General features: G+C 50.2%; 1 protein-coding gene across 3 annotated transcripts; it reads right to left on the bottom strand.

Moving 5' to 3' along the window:
• Nucleotides 1-131: 131 nt before the first annotated feature.
• Nucleotides 132-19705, bottom strand: MFN2 (mitofusin 2). 3 transcript variants are annotated; one of them, XM_053280683.1, is made up of 20 exons: nt 18255-19705; nt 17566-17624; nt 17411-17490; nt 14587-14765; nt 13534-13669; nt 12437-12599; nt 11798-11922; nt 10798-10906; nt 10020-10127; nt 9314-9467; nt 8807-8874; nt 7789-7910; nt 7151-7277; nt 6563-6667; nt 6091-6193; nt 5457-5677; nt 4361-4516; nt 3589-3785; nt 2632-2766; nt 132-2274 (listed from the first exon to the last, which is right to left on the bottom strand). In XM_053280683.1, the coding sequence occupies exons 4-20, from the start codon at nt 14759-14761 to the stop codon at nt 2205-2207; spliced, it is 2274 nt and encodes a 757-aa protein (XP_053136658.1). In that variant the 5' UTR covers nt 14762-14765; nt 17411-17490; nt 17566-17624; nt 18255-19705; the 3' UTR covers nt 132-2204. The 3 variants fall into 3 exon arrangements, with proteins under 3 accessions (XP_053136658.1, XP_053136656.1, XP_053136657.1); XM_053280681.1 differs by lacking the exon at nt 17411-17490 and having other exon boundaries at nt 18255-18409; XM_053280682.1 differs by lacking the exons at nt 17411-17490; nt 17566-17624 and having other exon boundaries at nt 18255-18406.
• Between the last annotated feature and the right edge of the window lie 116 nt (nt 19706-19821).

The raw sequence follows: 19821 nt of genomic DNA, 5'->3' as shown, positions 1-19821 counted from the left end.
TCCCAGCACCTGGTATCCAGAGGCAGACAGTCTCTAGAAACAGAGGCTCCATTTCCCTGTCACAGCTAATCAGTTTTGTCTTCCAGCAGCCTGCCGACAATTTCCACACAAGAAAAACAGAAGGCGGAAGGTACGGATCAATTCATTTCATTTTATTATTTTTCTTAAACTCCGGTTTCCAATATGAACTGCAGTGGTACAGCAGGGAAACAAAATCCATGCGGAGGGAGGAAAACATCTACCATCGTAAATGCAGCACAGAGAACTCGCGCCGTTGATTGGATTTCCCAACAACCCTTCTGTTTTCAACCAAAGAGGGGGGAAAGGCGACAATACGTAGTTGTGACGTTAGCAGCAATATAAAACAAAAAAGAATAAAGTGCATCTGGCTAGACTTCTTCTTTTTAAATGAGCTTTTTGTTTTATGGTTTCCCCTACCATATTTGTCCACGTTTGAAAAGGACTCCAGGGGAGTTGGCTTCAGGGGGAAATTTGCATTACTGGACTGTTCTGTTCCTGGAGACGTTGCAATTGGCGTGTGCCCACGTGACACACAGTCAGAATCCACGTAGATTCCATGTTGCTTCCCACCCAAAATGACTTCCATGGAGGAATGCTGGTATACCTCTAGGCGGGAGCCATTGTTTCCTGCACAAGATTTTTATTTTTAAGAGAAGGGCTATACCCTTTCAGAACAGAGCAAACCCCTCGCCGTCCTTCGTTATCATCAAACAGAGGAAATCAAAGAACCCACCCAAAGATCACAGCATTTGCAGCTTTGCAAATGCCACAACCAAGGACTCCGTCCGCTGCCCAGCCCCCGGGGATCTGTGAAGTGGGGGGTATTTAAGCCCAGCTTGCAAAACGAACCAATGAATGAAAAATCGGCACAGAGAACAGCAAAGGGACCAAGCGCTGCTACAGGCTATAGCCAGAAGTCGAACAGCAGGGTAATCAGAGGATTCCAGCATTCCGTAAACTTTCCTTAGGAGGCTCCTCAATCCCATTTCATAGTGTGCATACCTGGGACCCTCAGCCAGGCATGCGAGAATAAGTTAATCAAGGCATGTGCAGTCCTGCTAACCCCATACAAACTAGCAGTTTTGAGGGGGCTGTTTTAATGGGGGGAAACCGTCTCAAGGGCAGAGTTAAGGGGAAAGGAGCCATGATCAAGACAAGGGGAAGAAATTTACGAAAGAGCAAGAAGAGAGGAGGAGAGAGAGTGTGTGTGTGTGTGTGTGTATGTGTTGGGCATCTTGGATGGGGTGAAGACCTAAACAATCCACTTGTCTCTTGGATTTATGCCTCCCCGCAGAGTATTTGGCCAGTAATGTCGAATGCCAGACGCCACACGTCAATCTTAAGGGAGTGTCACCAAGTATGGAGACAGAAGCATTTTGCAGGTCACTAGGAAACCCAGGAAGAGCTTGACGAAAGGTGAGACATCTAGAGGCCACTTTTGGTGGTACTTGGATGCACAAGACCAGCATGCTGGAGAGAGGGCCGCCCAGAAAGTGACAATTTCTTACTGGAGGTGTTGAGCTTCTGTGGAATTGCATAAACCTCCATCTAGACTGAGGGCATGTTTGCAGAGAGGGGTAGTTGGGGCCCAGACAGACTTAAACATGGTGATGACCCTCTGATTTCCAGAGGAGAGAAAATGGAGTACAACCTGAAACTACTCGGGAGAAACCCATGAGACTTAAAAGTGGGTAACTTTGGCCGGGCGGCGCTCTTGCCTTGCGGAACGAGGGACTCTGTTTTTGTGAATCAAGGGAGCTTCATTCATGGAGAACAGAATGGGGAGAAGGAACTTGAGGGCAAGTTTCAACCCAAACCCACCGGAAGGGGCGGATGCAGAACCAGCACAGGTTTAGACTGACATTTCATTATTGGTTTAAGAAGAGATCGGAACGGATCGCCCCCTCCCAGCTGTACGGCGTATAGACAGAAAGTGTTTCTCCTGCTAAATTGTTAACTAAAGAAAACCAGCGGGAGGAGAAACGGCTCTGAAATCAAAGAGCGCCGAGAAGGAGAGAAAAGAATCAACATGCGGAGGCGAAGCGGGACTCGCTCGATCTTGGGGCGGAGGGAGACACTCGCTTCTGTGTGTGCCCGCGAAGGGTCCCATCGCTGGGGAGGGTTTGCACCAGCAGATGCAAGCGGTGAACAGGACAGACTGCTCTCCTCTTCCACCACCCCACTTATCTGCTCTGTTGCAAGTATTGATTTGTGAACATGTTGAGTTCGCTATCCAGCCAGCCGGCTTTATTCCTGCCGAGAGAGAAACACACATTTGTATTAAGGCTACGATGCTTGTTCACCCATTAATTCGTTAGAGAAACGTTCCGTTACCCAAAACGGTGCCCTGATTAGCCATGCGGATGAATTTATAGAATATTTTTAAATATAAGTACGTATTAGAACTGCAGATACCAAATGGGTGATTCCAAGAGTAACGGAATCAGGCACGTTACTACTTTTTCCAAGGACTGCAGCCACTGGGAACCTCTATTTCACGGGGAACCACAGGACGTGGGGCAAGAAACCTGCCCCACCAATGAGGCTTTAAAAACCAAACAAACCAGCAGGGGGTGAAACTGAGCCCACATGGTGACGGAGACTGCATACCTGAGCAGCTTGGCTTTGTTCTGCAGGGTATCCAAGACTTCAATCTTCTGCTTCAGGGCAGCAAGTTCCTTCTCCAGATCTTCCCTCGTGACATCAACTTGTTGGCAGAGCTGAACAAAGGTGCCAGCAAGCTCCCTTTGAAAATTTCAACCAGGGTAAAAAGTTGACACCCAGAAGAGAAGTCAGCAGACAAACTATGCTGGAGAAAACGGCCTCTAAAAACAGCTAGTCTGCAGGGTGGTTTTTCTCTGTTTTGCAAAGCACCTTGGGGGTCAGGGGGCGATCTTATTCATTCATTATTTATTTTTCTGTGTAAACCGCTTTGGAAACGGCAAGTTGCTGTATTTCCTCTTTTTGGAAATGTCCATAACCATTCTTATTAACAGATCGGTATAAATGGATCTGGAACACTGCACCACTACTTACAAAATTAATTTATTTTAGAAGATCAGAACTGAATGTAAAAGCAGATACATTTGTACAACGATGGATCTGTTTATTATCTTTGGGGATTCAAAATTTAACGAGGATCTACTCCATTACCCGTTTTCTTTGTTATCGTATAACATATTCTGTTATAATTGTGTTTTTGGATTAAAAGATTTTTTCATTAAAGAACAGGGCTGTTATTTTGTTGGAAAAAATATGTTGTTTTAACTGTTTTCTCTGGGCAATTCTGCACTACACTACAACTGCTTTTAAGCTGGATTAACGCTGAGCAGTGAGAATGTTTGTGAACATTCTGTGACATCATGAGAACCTCAAGCAATGGGATGGGGATTGTAACCCTGCTGAGTTTTCAAAGTAACTCTTCCCCACACACTCGCCTTACAAAACTACAGTTCCCATGCTCTTCAGCCAAGAGCAAGACTGTTTAATCAGGCCTGAAACTGGTTTAAGAAGCACGCAGTGTAAACACATTCCCACCCAAAGCAGAAAGTGAGTGCAAGGACTCACTGTTGAACTTGGTGGCTGCAGTTGGAACCCGTGTAGCTGACGATGAGCTGGAGCTTCTCGCTGGCATACTCCACGAACTGGCGCTTGAAGGCCCTCTCCTTGGCCCTCGTGGTCCAGGTGAGACGCTCGTAGACGTACAGCAGCCCATAGAGGCCAAAAGAAAGAGCGATCAACCTCCAGCCTACGGCCTTCCACACCTACAAGCCGAGAACACGGTAGAGAACAGGAAACACTTTTAGAATTCGGAATGACACAGCGGCTAACGGCAGGAAAAAGTCCTCTTACCCTCTACTGGTGGAGCTGCTGTGATGTCACAGAATATCCATGAACACTCTAACTGCAGTGGAATGAGTGCTTGCTCACACACACACCCCAAATAAAACCGAACCCTTCTTTCTGAAATCAACCATGTGGGTGTTATTTTCTAGTTGCACACTGAGGTTTGAAAGGGTTGTGGAAAAAAGTACTAAAGCTCCTGCATCGACCACCACCGTAAGGAGGTGTCTGTGCTGTGGGCCACTTGGATACTGGGGAAGTAATATTTCAACTGGATGCAGCTCAGTGGAAGAGCCCCTCCTTGGCATGCACAAGGTCCCAGGTTCACTCCCTGGCAGCATCTCCAAGAGAGGGCTGGGAGAGACTCCTGCCTGAAACGTTGGGAGAGCTGCTGCCAGCCTGTGTAGGCAATACTGAGCTAGACGGACCAAGGGTCTGACTCGGTATATGGCAGCTTCCTGTGGCCCTCCATCTTAAAATTCTCTTTCAGACTTACCACGCCTCCGACCACGAGAATGCCCATAGATGTCCGGGACGTGAGGGAAGCCAGCCCTGTCACCATGGAGACCATCAGCTCTTCCTGGGTCAAGGACCCCTGGGGCAGGGGAGGCAGGCTTGGGTTCGCGGGAGTCAACGGCAAAGGACGCTGGACCTAATTGAGGAGGAGGCAGGAAGGGAGAGAGGCGTAAGAAACCAACAGAACTGGAAGACCTTTGGAACGCTCTCGCCAGCACTTCCAGCCCTATGTAGAATGGTTGTTTCATTCATTTGGATGACGATGCCCATTTTAGAGACTGGGAAAACTGAGGCTTGTTTCTCCCATATAAATGGGCAGTTTCATCGCTCTTTGGATGGCTCTTGGCTTCTCTATGAGGCAGCCGCTGCCACAAAAATTATGCAAAGTGAGGGGGGGAAAAAGATATATGCAAATGCTAACCCCCTGCTAACTGGACAGAGAGGCACCTTTTCAAAGTGGTGATTCTCTTGTGTTTAGCAGGGGGAGAGCAACTGGCCCTATCCATCCCCAGCACAGCATCCCTCCAGTGACGGTTGCTGGTGTCTATCTTATGTTTCTTTTTTAGATTGTGAGCCCTTTGGGGGCAGGGGGCCAATTTATTTATATCTCTGTAAACCGCTTTAGTCACTTTAAGTGGTGCCGCGGAGAAATGCTTGACTACCAAGCAGAAGGTTGCCGGTTCGAATCCCCACTGGTACTATATCAGGCAGCAGCGATATAGGAAGGTGCTGAAAGGCATCATCTCATACTGTGCGGGAGGAGGCAATGGTCAACCCCTCCTGTATTCTACCAAAGACAACCTCAGGGCTCTGTGGGTGCCAGGAGTCAAAACTGACTTGACGGTACACTTTACTTTAAACCACTTTGGGAACTTTTGTTGAAAAGTGGTATATAGATATTTGTTGTAGTAGTAAAAATAAAAGTACTGCCATTTGCATAATTTATTCCAACATTCCAGAATTCACCATGTTCTTTGCTGGCTTCTGAAAGGCCACCGTGGGAAATGGGATACTGGCCGAGACGGGCCCACTGTGCTCCGAATCCCGCCCGACTCTTCCTACGGAAACCTCCTTACCTGGTCGTTATATCCCATTAAGGCCCGGCGCGTGTTCTTGGGTCCCAGGAACCTGTTCACGAGCATCGTCCACCCCAGAGAAAAGTGGAACTGGATGTCCTCCTGGAAGTCAGCACAGAGCTTGTCGCAGTTCAGGTCGTAACTCAGCGAGAAGCACTGGCGAGGGAGGAGCATGTCTATCTGGCCTCTCAACGACGCCGGCAGGAGGGGCTTTAAGCCGTCTGGACGGGAGGGGAGACAGAGAAAAGAGGAGTCATCCCAAAGGAGCTGTGGGGCGGAATGCCCAGCATAATGGGCCGCAAGGGAGGACCGTTCAAAGTACTAACAGGTTTACAGGGCTCTGGGAGGAGGTTCTGGGCCACCCAGGAGCAGAACAAATAGAGTTACTTAAGGGAGCACAAGATCTATGGGGCTCTGAGAGGGAACTCCAGGCATAAACAGGCAACAAGGGCGAAAAGGTGGAGCCACAGAGTTCTGGGCATCAGGGAAAGGCAGAACGGATGGACTCAACTCTCCTGGTGCCGCAACTTCAGCCAAGCCTCTTCCACCCTGTTCCTTTTGTCCGCCACTAGCTGCGAAATCCGACAACAGCAGGCGCACAGCCACCATCCACGCAGGAGGGCTTTCTCCTCACCTATCATTTCCTGCTGCATGGTCTGCAAGGAGGTTGTGATGGAGCTGGAGCAGCGATCCGACATCTTCTGGCCCAGGCCTTCCTCGATATGCCGGTGCAGTTCCTGAAAGAGAGACAGGGCCACCTTGAGTTTGCATCCTGGGTGCCCTTCCCACCCGAACCTCCTATTCTTTGTTAGGAAGCAAGGAACTCCCATTTCCATATGAGCATGCAAGTTGGTTGTGGCCCTCGCCCAGCCCTTTAGCGCCGGTTGCAGCCCTCGCCCAGCCCTTTAGCGCCAAACCAATCAACCAACCAAGACTTCTTTAAAACAAGAGCCTCTTGCCAAGTTTTGATTCGTTTCCACAGTTGTTTCTATTTTGCCTCTCACTTATTAACCTCCTCTAGAGTTTTGGAATTAAAACATTCAATATAACCAACCACACACACAGGACTGCTAAACCTGAAACCTCCTAAGAGAACCAGCACTCACGTTCTTGTAAACCTTTATGACTACCGGAGACGGGTGAAAATCTTGCTGGAAATCGTCCACCAACACGTAGAGCCGCCTGATCTCCTCTGCCATCGCGTTAGACACCTGGAAGACAAGTCAGGAGTCAGGCCACAGCCGGTTTTCAGTGTCCTTTTGGGGCCCCCTTTCCTTAAGTTTCTGAATTTAGAGCTTTCTCTGCTTTCCGTGTGTGGACAAGACAGGTTAGAGGATTGGGGCCACGGCTATGCAATCCCTGCTCTTGGGAGAAAGGGTAACATTTCTGCTCTCCACAACAGGGAACACTGAAGAAACATAGATTGAGCAAACTGTGTGTGTATTGACTCGATTTCCCCCAATTTATTCCACTTCCCCTAGGGAAGGGGGGAAAATGAGTTATGCAAGGTACTAAAAAGCTGCCCCTCTAACCCTTCCTGTTCAGGAAACTTTGGCAAGTTCCTATCCGGGACTGCCTACGGACCGAGGCTCCTCTGCACAGCTATGATGCCACAGAAAAAAAATCGGATTTCCCAGAACTGCCCCCACAGAACCCGTTCTGGGTTTCCAGGCCTTCCCCTGCCCATCACTCACCTGCCGTTCCACCTCTTCCGTGATCAGTTTGATCTTGACCTTGTAGTCGTGGGTGAGCAGTTCGAGCTGCTTGTCAATGAACCCCAGGCGTTCCTGGCGATCCTCTCGCTTCTCTAGACAGTAAATCCTGGAGGAGGGAGAAGCACAGAATGGGTGCGTTAGAATGAGAGGCAAGGTGCCCCTTGCCTGCGTCCAGTTCCTTGCACTCGGTGGAATCCCGGAGATTTCCAAGAGTGCTCTTACTTATGCAAGAGCAGAAAATGCCAGCAAGCCTAAGCAGGGATACAAAGGCCCCTGAAACAGCTTTGAGAAGGTGGACAAGAGGGAGACTGCTGAGCAGCGAAGCCCGCTGACTAAGAAGGCTTTTGAGGAGCAGGCGTTCAGTAGGATTCTGTATGAGCAAGATAAAATATGCAGCAGCCCTATAAGTCAGACATGCTGGTGAGAAATCACTTCATTTTGTGCAACGCTCAAGGGTCCAACACTGGATTACTGACATCCTGTTACCTGTACGCGAATTCTGGGCCCCAGACCTGCTGCATCTTTAAATTTTCTCCTCCACACCTTCTCTGGGAAACACAACGCTTGCCTCGTCTGCTCTTTACCCATCTGCAGGCAGAAATTTGGCAGCAGCTCACCTCTGTTCCTGGGCAGCGACGTGCACAGAGTCCATGATATGCCGGACCTCTTCTGCAATCTGCTTGGCTCGGACCGTGTGCTGCTCAAATTTTGTCTTCACTGCCGACTGCGAGATGCATTCCTGTGTCAAAAGGAATAAAAGGAAGGAAGCAATAAAATAAAGATTCTACAGCCCGCATCAAGGCTCTGATTTGGCCAAAATCAGGGGGAAGTCAAGAGTAGGGCATTCTAGATGGGTGATAGTATGAACTGTCCCCTTTGCTAAGCAGGGTTTGCCTTGATTTGCATTTGGATGGGAGACTTAATGTGAGCGCTGTAGGATATTCCCCTTAGGGGATGGAGCCGCTCTGGGAAAAACATCTAGGTTCCAAGTTCCCTCCCTGGCAGCATCTCCAAGAGAGGGCTGAGAGAGATTCCTGCCTGCAACCTTGGAGAAGCCGCTGCCAGTCTGGGTAGACAGTACTGAGCTAGATAGACCACTGGTCTGACTCGGTATATGGCAGCTTCCTATGCTCCTATGATATCATTAAAGACCCTCAAATGTCCCCTCATGACTTGGGCATCAGCCTAAAAGTAAACCTTTTTATTGATTTATTGTCTGAAACCTAATTTTGTATACATTTGAAATGTTTGTTTTTAAAATCCTTGGCTGTTTTGTTTGATTGCAAACCACTTCGAGACTTTTTTTAGAGGCGGTATATAAACATATTAAACATAATTCTTGCCTCAAATTTGGAAACGGGGCAGCTCTGATTTTCTCTTAGTTTCAGAGTGGCAGAAAGGGAGCATTTTAGCAGCAACCACCAGAGTCCAATTTGAGAAGAAGGTGGGATCTCAGGGGACACAATCAGATGGACGGGACAACCAGCTACACAAGAAAAGGGTGGCCAGATGCCATGCAGAGTTCCGGAGTGGGTGTATCAACCCACCAGCTCTGGTTGGGGGCCAAGCTTTGGCTCCAAGTATAAAGCCACCTCATCTGTCAGTAGGGATGCCACTTAAGACAGTGGTACTCGCCTCGAATCTTCTCTCAAAGTTCTTGAACTCAAACATCCGCACCTGGAACCCATCTGCCAGAGCACCACCTAGGAGGAAGACGACAGGATTGTGAATCTTCAGACAATCCCCCCAAATTCAGGGATGTGCACCAACTTCACTCGAATCGAATTCGAATCGGCTCACGTCCGAAACCATCGAACAGAGCAGAGATTCACCTTTGGGCGAATTCGAATCGATTTGAGCCCATCTCCACTCTATTTAATGGTTTTAATTCTAATTGAGCAAGCAAAATTTGTGCACATCCCTACCAAAATTCAGCTTGATGAGAGTGGTCCTGCTTCAGATGTCATCTTACACAGAGGCAAAGCTGGGCTCTATACAAAGCAGGATCTTTTCCGTCATGGCCCCAAGAGCACAAAATACCCTTCCCCTGAGAGGCACCCGTGATCTCTTTTTTTGTGGACAGCTGAAGCAGCCTCTGCCCCACTGGAAGGACTAGCTAGGAGGACGGCGGTTCTCTCTCACCTCCTTCGGGCATCCCCTGAGCCTTCTGGATCCTAGCGCTCAACACTTCCTTGGCGGAAACGAAGAAGATGCGGTCTCCCGCCTGTGCCCGATCCACTACTCCCAATTCATCCACCAAGAAGCTGGAGCAACGCTCCATATGTTGCCTCCGTACCTAAAAAGGAAGGTTTTATTCATAGTTTGTTTATGTTTATATACTGCTCTTCGTCCTAAGACCCCAGGGCAGTTAAGGAGAAGATTAAAGCAATTCAAACATAAAAAGCAGAAGAAATAAATGCAGCTAAAAAATTTAAGAAGAGCAAGCAACAGCACATTGGCCAAAAGCCTGAATAAATAAAGGACTGTCTTCACTTTCCTCCTAAAGGCTGGGAGAGAGGGAACCACGCAGCTCAGCTGAGAGCGAGTTCCACAGCCTGGGGGCCATAACTGAGAAGGCCCCGTCCCGCGTGCTTGAGAAATGGGCCTCAGCTGGTGTTGGCACCTGGAGCAGAGCTCTCCCAGTTGCTCTACTCAAGAGGGCAGATTTCCGACCGAAATATTAAAACAATACATTTGTGTATGGGTATTAAAACAACCCCCATCATCCTCAGCCACAAAAAGAGTGTAGTGGGGGGCTGATGGGATTTGTAGTCCTGCCACATCTGGAGTACCACAGGTTGGGAAGTCCTGCTCTGGCTGACAAGACAGATTTCCTAGCAACGCTCACCTCTTCCATGTATTCCGGCTCAGAGGCAGACGCGTCCCAGCGGTTATTCAGGATGAAGATGTTGGGCCGGGACAGGCGTGCGTTCACTTTGTGGAAGAACTGCTTCTCCTAAAAAGCAAAGAGGGCCAAAACCAAAGGGTCAGCACGCAAAGAGGTGGCAGAGGGATGAACTCTGCAGCCCCCAAATCTCCACCCAACTGTCCATCAGCAAAAGGATGCCCTCCCTAGAGGCAAGACAGGGCAGGCTTCAGGGAGCATAAGCTCGTGATAAGGACACTGGCAACTCGTGAGTTAATGGTAGGAAAAGCCAGCCCCGCCCCACGACTGGTGTGATTGGACGGCACAAAAGGGGTGGGGCCAAGAGCAGGTATATAGGTCCCCGTTGCCAGCTTTTCTTGGCACACGATTCGAATCGAATCGTCTTCGGTGCAGACGTTATTTTATTATTTTTATTTTTAAAAAATACAAAATAAGCACAGCCCTGACTGTAGTGTGCTCACGTTGACATGCTTCTAGCCTGCTTTTCTCTCCGTTCTGAAGGCCCTCAAAGCAGCCAGGAGAAGAGAAAAAGTGCACAAACAGACTACCCAGCTGGCAACATCCTCTTGGCTGTTCATGGGCCTCACCCACGCGGGCATTGCGGGGAACCTGCCCGGGACTCCTCACCACGAACGGGGCCCCGCCTCGCCCCTCTGCCTGGGAAAGGGCTTCACCAAAATTGGAAAAGGCTTCACCAAAATCCAAATGAAAGAGAGTGAACCCAAAGATGGGACCTTACCGTCTGCATCAGGGTGGACTCTGAGTTGGCCACCAGGACAAACACGTCGGCATCCAAGCAGTACTTATCAATCCAGCTGTCCAGTTCGGTGGTGACGTCGATGCCAGGGCTAAATGCATTCACAGGAACCGAGGCTGTTAAAAATGCCAGCCGCCTCACTGAACAGCCCCCTCCCATCAAATAAGGGCCCCTCCTGAACTCCTCTTGAAGCAGGGCTGGAAGACCATAGCCACTTCTTGCTGTGGCTGCTCGGCGACTGGTACTCAGGGCTAGACTGCCTCTGGATATGGAGGCTCCCTATGTTCCTGAAAGGAACTGAATTGTCACAAAACCCTTGCTCCCTCTGACAATCTGATGCCTCGAGAAGCACAAATAAAAAATGTGCAACTGAACAATAAGCTTAGCTGCTTTTGTTTGGGGGCCAGGGGGTGGAGGTTAAAAGGGACAGGTCTGGACAGCTTTGAAAAGCAGCAAGCCGCTAAAGCAATTAGCTAAATCGCCCGCTGAGATGTCCGAGCAAGCTGCAATTAGCAGGCCGGAGGGTTTAGCATCGGCTTACAGATTAACTCCTGCTAAGCCACGCCGATGCCAAACGCAGGAGGAAGCAAAAAACGTTGAAGAATCATAGGATTTTTAGAAGTGGAAGGGACCCTTGGAGGTCATCTAGTCCATATCCACCCCCCCACCCCCCAGCGCTGATCAGTGAAGGAATCTGCTGGAGCCTGCCTGGTAGACAGCTGCCCAGCCTCTGTCTGAAAACTTCCAGCAAAGGAGAGACCACCACAACATGAGGCAGGCAGTTCCACTGTCCAACAGCTCTCACAATCAGGAAACTCTTCCTCCTGGTCTGAAGCTGCTTCTTCTTGGTTCTAGTCCTGCGCTCAGAAGCAACGGAAAATCCATTTGCTCCCGATGCAGACCAGGGCAGACCACTGAACATTTCTGTTGTTTGTACAGCATCGAACGCGCATGCGTGCATGAGAGAGAGAGAGAGACTCACCTGTCCATCAAAACCAGGTCATCTTTGAGGAGGGGGCACTTGGAATTTGGCCACATAACACTGACCAAACCGCCAGCCGTCAGGAGCTCATCTTGATGGAGGGCGTGGGCCAACTGGTTGACTGTCTGATGCAGAAGAGAGGAAAGCGGAGGAAGTTAAAGGCGCTTTCCTTGGTCAGAAAATGGCTTTCAACCACCATAGTATCAATCGCTGTCGTTAACGGACTGACAAATCAACAGAGATCATTCCTACTAATTCTGGCTACAGCTCAGAACGAGAGGTATGTTAATCTAAAGACACAAGAACCAGTGTTCTGCTTCCAACAGTGGGTAGCTATTTCCCCCCCCAGGAAGCCCACACTCAGGGTGAGAAGGCAACAGCTTTTCCCAGCTAGATTGCCTCTGAACCTGGAGGCTTTATTTCTGTACCACGGCCAGCAGCACTTGATAGACCTCCACCGATTTGTCTAGCCCCTCCAAAAAGCCATCGGCAGCTGTTGCTGGATCTTGTGGCCATGAGTTCCACAAGCTATTTATGCATTCCATGAAGGACTCCCTCTTTCCCATCTCCCTCAAGGCCCTCTCCACCGCCAAGCGACACACGACTCTAGTTTTCTGTTTGCCAATGGGACACGCTTACCTTGACGCTCTTCTTCTCCTCGGATCCTTCAGTGAGCAAGAAGGCCTCGTGTCCGGCTGTCCCCTCCACACGCAGGAAGCAGTTCGTGGTGTGCCCAATCCCGGAGGGGAGGATCTTATCCCAGAGCATGGCGTTGATGACGGTGCTTTTCCCGTTGCTCGTCCTGCGAATAGGAAACAGGTGTGCTCAGGGGCGCACAGGACAAGGCTGAGCATCCCCAGGATGGCTTTGGAACTGTATGGATGTGGGTGGAGCTGTCCCACTGGGGGAGAGAGAGGGGGGCTTTTCTTTATAATTCTCAGTTTTAATTTGAACTGAATTTTTAAAAAAAATAATTCTCAGTTTTAATTTGAACCGAATAAGGATCGTGGTTTTTAAATCTGACAACTTCTTGTTTGTTTAAATGAGTTAATTTTATTACTTTTATTGTATCTGGTGTCTCTCTTATTGTCGTGAGCCGCCCTGAGCAGCAGTGCACTGGAGAAGCGGGGTATAATAAATATTTTAAACAAACAAACAATAAATAATTCATTTAAAGTTGAACACACAAAATTACAAAATAATTTTTTTTTAAAAGGAAAATGTAGGCACCCTGCTCGGCATGCAGAAGGCCCCGGGTTCAATCCCTGGCAGCATCTCTGCGCAGGGCTGAGAAGGACCCCATCGAGAACCCTGCTGCTGCCAGTCAGTGAAGACAACGCCGAGCTCGGTGGAGCAGAGCTCTGACTCAGTAGGAAGCAGCTTCCTAGCACACCGAGCTGAGCACCGATTTGAGCCTGGGGAGGGGCTACAAAGTCCCGGCCTCTCTCCACGGCCAGCTCAAAAGTCCCGGCCTCTCTCCACGGCCAGCTCAGTTTTCCAGGCAAGAATATAGATAGAGATATATATAAAGAGAGTGACTAAGTCAATCGGGCATGCACTGGCAGAGACGATGCATGCAGGCTGCATTTCTGGGCGGAAGGCAGGCAAGCGCACGCCCACGAACAGCTGCCAGGGCCTGCCCTGGGTGCCACATTCCTGCCCCGGCTGGAGATGAAGCAGCCCTCCTCCTCCTCCCCCCCACCCTACACACACCCCTGTCCCAGCCTCTGACTCACCGCCCGAAAAAAGCCACCTTCATGTGGCGGCGGGCCAGGACCTCGCCGATGCCGCTGACCTTGGAGAGGTAGCCTTTGACTTCCTGCACCTGCTCCTCCGTCGTGACGGGGTCCAGCTCCACATTCTTGTGCGTTTCTGGAAAACCGAAAGGAAGCCGCCTTCAGACCGCAGGGGAGGGGTTCGCGCCTGGCACGCAGGCAGGGGGCACAGAGTCCAGACCCCGGAGACTCCAGAGCTCAGGATGACCCTGGGGAGCTGCTGCCGGTCAGAGCGGACGGTACCGGATGGACCCTCTGACTTGGTGGAAAATGCTCGGTGACGGAGCATCTGCTTGGCAGCATCTCCTTGGCTCACTCCTTGGCAGCATCTCCAGGGAGAAGGCTCCTTGGAAAACAGGGCTGGGAAAGACCCCTCCCTGCTCAAAATCCCGGAGGAACGCTGCTGGTCCGAGCAGACAACCGTGGAACCAGTGGCCTAATTTCACAAAAGGCAGCTTTTTTATGAGCCAAAATCTACTTAGGCGGAGGCTTCATCGCTCGGTGGGTAAAAAAGGAGTTCTTCCAAGATAGCAAGAGCCTGGAAAGAGCCTAGAGAGATTCTGCAAGGAAGGGTTCGCAGTCCTGAGCTAGATGTGCCAATCATCTGACCCTGGAGAGCTGCTGCCAGTCAGAGCAGAGAGCACTGAGCTAGACGAGCCAATAACCCGGCCCTAGGGAGCTGCTGCCAGTCAGAGTAGATTGTCCTGGGCTAGATGAGCTGATAATCCGACTCTGGAAATCAGCAGCTGCCAGTCAGAGTAGATAGCCCTGAAGCTGATAACCTGACCCTGGAGAGCTGCTGCCAGTCAGAGCAGACAGAGAGCTCTGAGCTAGACGAGCCAATAACCCCACCCTGGGGAGAGCTGCTGCCAGTCAGAGTAGACAGCACTGGGCTAGAGAGACCCATAGCCTGACTCTGCCTCAAGCAGCTTGCCGTTTTCCATGCCTTACAAGCGGAAGGGGCGACTGACAATTCAGCCAGGGGTGGGGTGGGGGGTCAACAGGACCACCTACCCTCCAGGAACGCCGCGCTCTCCTGGACGTAGGCAGCCAGCTGCTCGAAGATGCCGTTGATCTTCTTCTTGGCGGTGACGAAGTGCTTGAGCGGGGAGGCGTTGACTTCCGCCATGTGTCTCTTGTCCTTCTTGGTGGCGACGATGGATTTGGAGCCGGTGAACAGCACGGACATTTCGCTGGCGGGCAGGGGAGAGAGAAGCCGAGAGTGAGATCAACAGATCGAGAGGCCCAGCTGGCCATTTGGCCCGCGGCAATTTACGCCTCCCAGTGAACGCATGTGCCTAGCCTGCGGAAAAGCAAAATCCCGGGGCCGTGACAGCATCTCCTCTGTGATCTCCTCCATTACTTTTTTAAAAAAAGTAATGTGGAGATTAGTCGGGATGATTGAGCTTCCATGTACAGGAGCAGTATAGCAACTGCAAGCGCCGAGGACAAAGGGAAGACCATCATCACATCCCGCTGGGAAGTTTACCCACAGCATCCGACTGTTACGAGGATGCAGGATTTAATGGATTTTGGTTGGATCCGGCATTCTTACGTTAGTTATGGAATGGGAAGTCCATTCAGAGAGGCCATTGACCTCTGGAGGCCGGACACTGATTGGCAGCAGTTCACCAGAGCTGCAACCAGGGGGCATTCCCAGTACCACCCAGTAAACTTTTAAAATACATAATAAACAAATACCTGGAGATGCTACCAGGGATTGAACCCAGGACTTTCTGCATGCAAAGTAAAAAAAAATATCAAAAAAGCTGCCATTTGGAGTCAGACCCTTGGTCCAGCTAGCAGAGTACTGTCTGCTCTGACTGGCAGTGGCTCTCCGGGATTTCAAACAGGGTCCTTCCCAGCCTTACCTGGAGATGCTGCCAGGGATGAACTGGGATCGTGTGCATGCCAAGCCTTCCTTAAGAGGCAAGGCTACAATACTTGGGGCTGTTTTGTTAAGGAAAACAAAAGATGACAGAGGGGAGCCATGTTCAAGGGCTATAAAATCATGCACGGTGTGGGGAAAGTTGATACAGAGAGATTAGAGAGAAATGAACCAGGGGTCATCCCATGAAACTGATTGCCAAGAAGTTTAGGACTGACAAGAGGAAGTTTTTTTCACTCAACGCATAATTAACCTCTGGAATTCTCTGCCACAAGATGTGGAGACAGCCACCAACCTGGATGGCTTGAAGAGGGGTTTGGATAACTTCGTGGAGGAGAGGTCTATCAAGGGCTACTAGTCGGAGGACTATAGGCCACCTCCAGCCTCAGAGGCAGGATGCCTCTCAATCCCAGTTGCAGGGGAGCAACAGCAGGAGAGAGGGCAGGCATATACCTCTTGCCTGTGGGCTCCCCAGAGGCATCTGGTGGGCCACTGTGTGAAACAGGATGCTGGACTAGATGGGCTTCCTTGGACCTGGTCCAGCAGGGCTGCTCTTAAAGCATAAGGTGCCCTCCCACTGAGGACCTGCTGTGGGCCCTTCAGGATGGACAGATTCCCAGGATGATGCTGACAAGATTTACAGGTGAGCTAGAAGGACGCGAAGGTCTCACTTCTTAAAACCGCGCTCCTCCCCTCCCCAGAAGGCACGCCCTTTCCACAGCACCGAGACCTCTCAATCTGGTCTTCAACTACCCCACGCGGCCAAGACAGAGGCCGTGAAAAGCAATTGGATCATGTGGATGCCTCCAAGAAAGGCAGAGCGCGTTCCTCCGATTAATCCCTTGGCTGTCACACAACCCGGGCTCAGAACCAAATGAGCATTTTTTCATTAAGGAGCGGGCAGTTGCTGAGCTGCTGACTTGCATGCCAAAGGGACGTGGCCTCAGGAAATCAGGATCCGTGCTCTTAAAAGCACACGTTGACTTCTAACATGGTGACAGGGAGACCCGGGGATCTGAAGTCTCCTTCTGGCTCTGGTCTCCTCCTTCGTTTCCTTTTATGGAGATAGGAAGCCGCCAGATACGGAGTCAGACCCTTGGTCCATCTCACTCAGTACTGTCTTCCCAGACTGGCAGCGGCTTCTCCAAGGTTGCAGGCAGGAGTCTCTCTCAGCCCTCTCTTGGAGATGCCGCCAAGGAGGGAACGTGGAACCTTCTGCATGGAGCAGGCAGGTGCTCTTCCCAGAGTGGGACTCTTTTACAGGGCTCACACATGTTGTCTCCCATTCAAATGCAAAGCAGGCCAGACCCTGCTCAGCAGGAGGACAATTCATGCTTGGTTTTTTGTTATTTTTTTAACTTTTATACCGCCCTTCCAAAAGGCTCAGGGTGGTTTACATTAAAATCAGGGCGGTTTACATTAAATTGTTACCCCAAGGCCAACTCTCCTCTTAAAACCTCCATGTTTTAACGGCTTGGGCCCTGAGTATTTAAGAGGACGTCTTCTTCCTCACGAGCCCCACTGCCTATTGAGATCATCGGGAGAGGTCCGTCTGCAGTTGCCACCAGCCCGTCTGGTGGCTACTCGGGGACGGGCCTTCTCTGTTGCTGCCCCAATGCTTTGGAATGCGCTCCCTGCTGAAATCAGAGCCTCCCCATCTCTGACAGCTTTTTAAAAGTCTTTAAAGACGCACCTGTTCACCCAGGCTTTTAATTAAATATTGTTTTAACAGTTTTAATACTGTTATTAAAATATTATTTTAAATCTTTTAAGTTTTGTAACATCGTAACTTTTTCCTTGTTCTGTTGTTTTAATTAATGCTTCTGTTTTTTACTTTGTTATGAACCACCCAGAGATGTAAATTTTGGGCAGTATAAAAATATGTTAAATAAACAAGTATATAATAAAAGAAATGTTCAGAAGTCCACCGTGACAGGGGTGGATACGTACCACGATACTAACCAGGAACGCGTGTGCAGACACCTGTCTGCGTGTACCACATAACGTTCGTCTTTCTCGCTTCGTTCTGCCTTTTAAACAATGGCAAAATTACCTCTCCGTTTCTTCCCACCCGCCCTCTCACACACACTTGTTTCCCAACTTACTTTTAAGAGGCGGGCTGGATTCTCACAAGCCTAGCATGGTTCACGTCTCCGCTTCCCCCCTGGGTGCCGCAAGCAGAGAAACAGATCCAGGACTTGGAAAAAGCTCTGTGGGTCAGCCACGCGCCCCCCTCTGGCCCCCTTCTTGGAGCACCGGGAATCTCCCGGGCACAGCTGCAGTCCACAATCATGTGCAGCAGCCTGGTGCACCCCTGAAGACACCGCCTCCTTTTTTCTTTTCTTGCTCTCTATTATTATTGGTTTCAATACTAATGCCCACCCCGCTGTGCGCCAGTTCTGGCCAGGGCGTGCCCCCAAACCGGCTGCAAACTTAAAACACAGACACTAACCTGCTGCGTGGACGCCCCCTCAAGAAGCAATGCAAGCGCTTGCGAGGCACAGGCTTGGGGTGCAATGAGCCGCCCGCCCCCAGGGGCCACCTGCCTCGCACAGGTGACTAGACTCACCTGGCCTGGGCTGGAGAGCACATGTGGGGCAGGTGACAGACTGCCACGCCCGGCCCCACTCCCCCTCCACACGCGTGAGTGCCTGCCTCTCCTCCTCCAGACCCCGTTCACACGAGCGTGTAGAGGGGGAGGGAGAAGCCTGCGGTGCTGCCTGTAATGTCTGTACCCGCTGACACGTGTCTTCCCCCTGCCTGCCTCCCTGCCGGCCCCTGCTGCCCTGCTCACCTTCACCTTCTTGCTCCCTGCGCTGCTAGCAGGAACCCAGCCCCGGGCATCGTCAGAAGGGGAGCGCCCGGCCCCTGACGTCATCGCCCCTGCGACGGGCGCGCCCCACTGCCTGGTGGGAGTTGTTGTTCCTTCGCTAGATTCCAGGGCGGCGTCGTGGGAACAGCCCCTTTCTGCTTCCAGAGGCAGGGCTGGAGCTGGATTTAATTATTACCTTTCTACACCGCCCCATGCAAAAGCTCTGGGCGGTGCACAAGTAAAATGCAAAAACTAACACCGTTTAAAACCAACAAGTTAAAACAACATAAAAGCAAATTTAAAACCGTTCAGATTCGTGTTTGTCTCTTTGGTTTCTACAAAACAGCTAATACTTAAAAACCAGGAGTCTTTTCTTCTTCTTCTAGGGCATGCGGACATTTTATTTTCAAGCGGGGGAAGCAAAAATAAGATGTTTCCGTCTTGTTTTCATCTGTGCTGTTTGCTTGTAAACCGCCCAGAGATGTGAGCTTTGGGCAGTATGTCAATATGTAAAACAAACTAATAATTTTTTTGTGAACCGCCTAGAGCCCTTGGAGAGAGGCGGTTTATAAATTAAATAAAGTCATCCACGACACCTCTTCAAAGGGCAAGCTAGGGTCCGGGAAATAGGTAGCTGTAATCGTGCACAGAATGGAAGCACACTCTCCACGTGCCCAGAGACTGGAAAGTATTTCTTATTAGGTTTTCATCTCACTTCCAAGGATTTCTGAGCCCTTGCGATTTAACCATAGCAACAGAACACTTCAGCTGTCTTGCGGGATCCCTGCAGGCAACTTGTGTCTCTCTGAGCCTCGGCATTCCCATCCTTAAACTGGGTGTTTATATTTGAAGGTGTTGATGAAATTGGTTCCTTTTTAAAACTGCAAGTCAAACACACACACACACCCTGCCCTGGCTGGCCTTGTGCTAGGGTTTCCCCTCTCAGCCTCCATGTTCCTCACCTGTAAAATGGGCATATTAATTGGCGGCCTTTGAGCAGGTCTTTGTACTCCCTGCTGTCCAGTTTTGGAGTTATGTGTTCGAATCCTGTCCTGTAGCCACTCAGGTAGAGATTTGTACTAACTGGTGCATTCATCAGCTCATTCCAGTGTGCTTTGTTTTGCACTAGAATCTAAACGGCTTTTCAAGCTAACAGTTCACAACAGCTCTTGGGGGTGACACAGGGAATTGGCTCTGACCGGGAGCCATCGTGTTGTGTCCACCTCTTGCTGACGAACTTTGGGTTTCAGTAAATAACAAATTTGATCTGACCAGCTTGAAGCCTGCCCACTCGTAATCTTTGAGAGTGTGCCAATGTGCACATAAACATGTCCCTCAAGACATTGGAGACAAGGAAGAGAGCTGGTCTTGTGGTAGAAGACATGAATTGTCCCCTTAGCTAAGCAGGGTCCACCTTGGTTTGCATATGAATGGGAGACTACATGTGTGAGCACTGGAAAATCTTCCCCTCAGGGGATGATGGGGCCATTCTGGGAAGAGCAGCTGCCTGCTTGCATGCAGAAGGGCCCAAGTTCCCTACGTGATGCGC

This window comes from Hemicordylus capensis, chromosome 16, assembly GCF_027244095.1.
Source record: "Hemicordylus capensis ecotype Gifberg chromosome 16, rHemCap1.1.pri, whole genome shotgun sequence".
NCBI classification, from domain to species: domain Eukaryota; kingdom Metazoa; phylum Chordata; class Lepidosauria; order Squamata; family Cordylidae; genus Hemicordylus; species Hemicordylus capensis.
Note: the sequence above shows the minus strand (reverse complement) of the source record. Positions and strands in the feature narration are given on the sequence as shown.

What these genes read in the sequence shown, in the direction of transcription:
- MFN2 (XM_053280683.1), bottom strand. Translation starts at nt 14,761, where the DNA reads ATGTCCGTGCTGTTCACCGGCTCCAAATCCATCGTCGCCACCAAGAAG. An exon ending in AAGGTGGCTTTTTTCGGGCG is followed by an intron (nt 12,600 to 13,533) that starts GTGAGTCAGAGG and finishes TCCTATTCGCAG; the next exon opens with GACGAGCAACGGGAAAAGCA. An exon ending in AACAAAGCCAAGCTGCTCAG is followed by an intron (nt 2,275 to 2,631) that starts GTATGCAGTCTC and finishes CTCTCTCGGCAG; the next exon opens with GAATAAAGCCGGCTGGCTGG.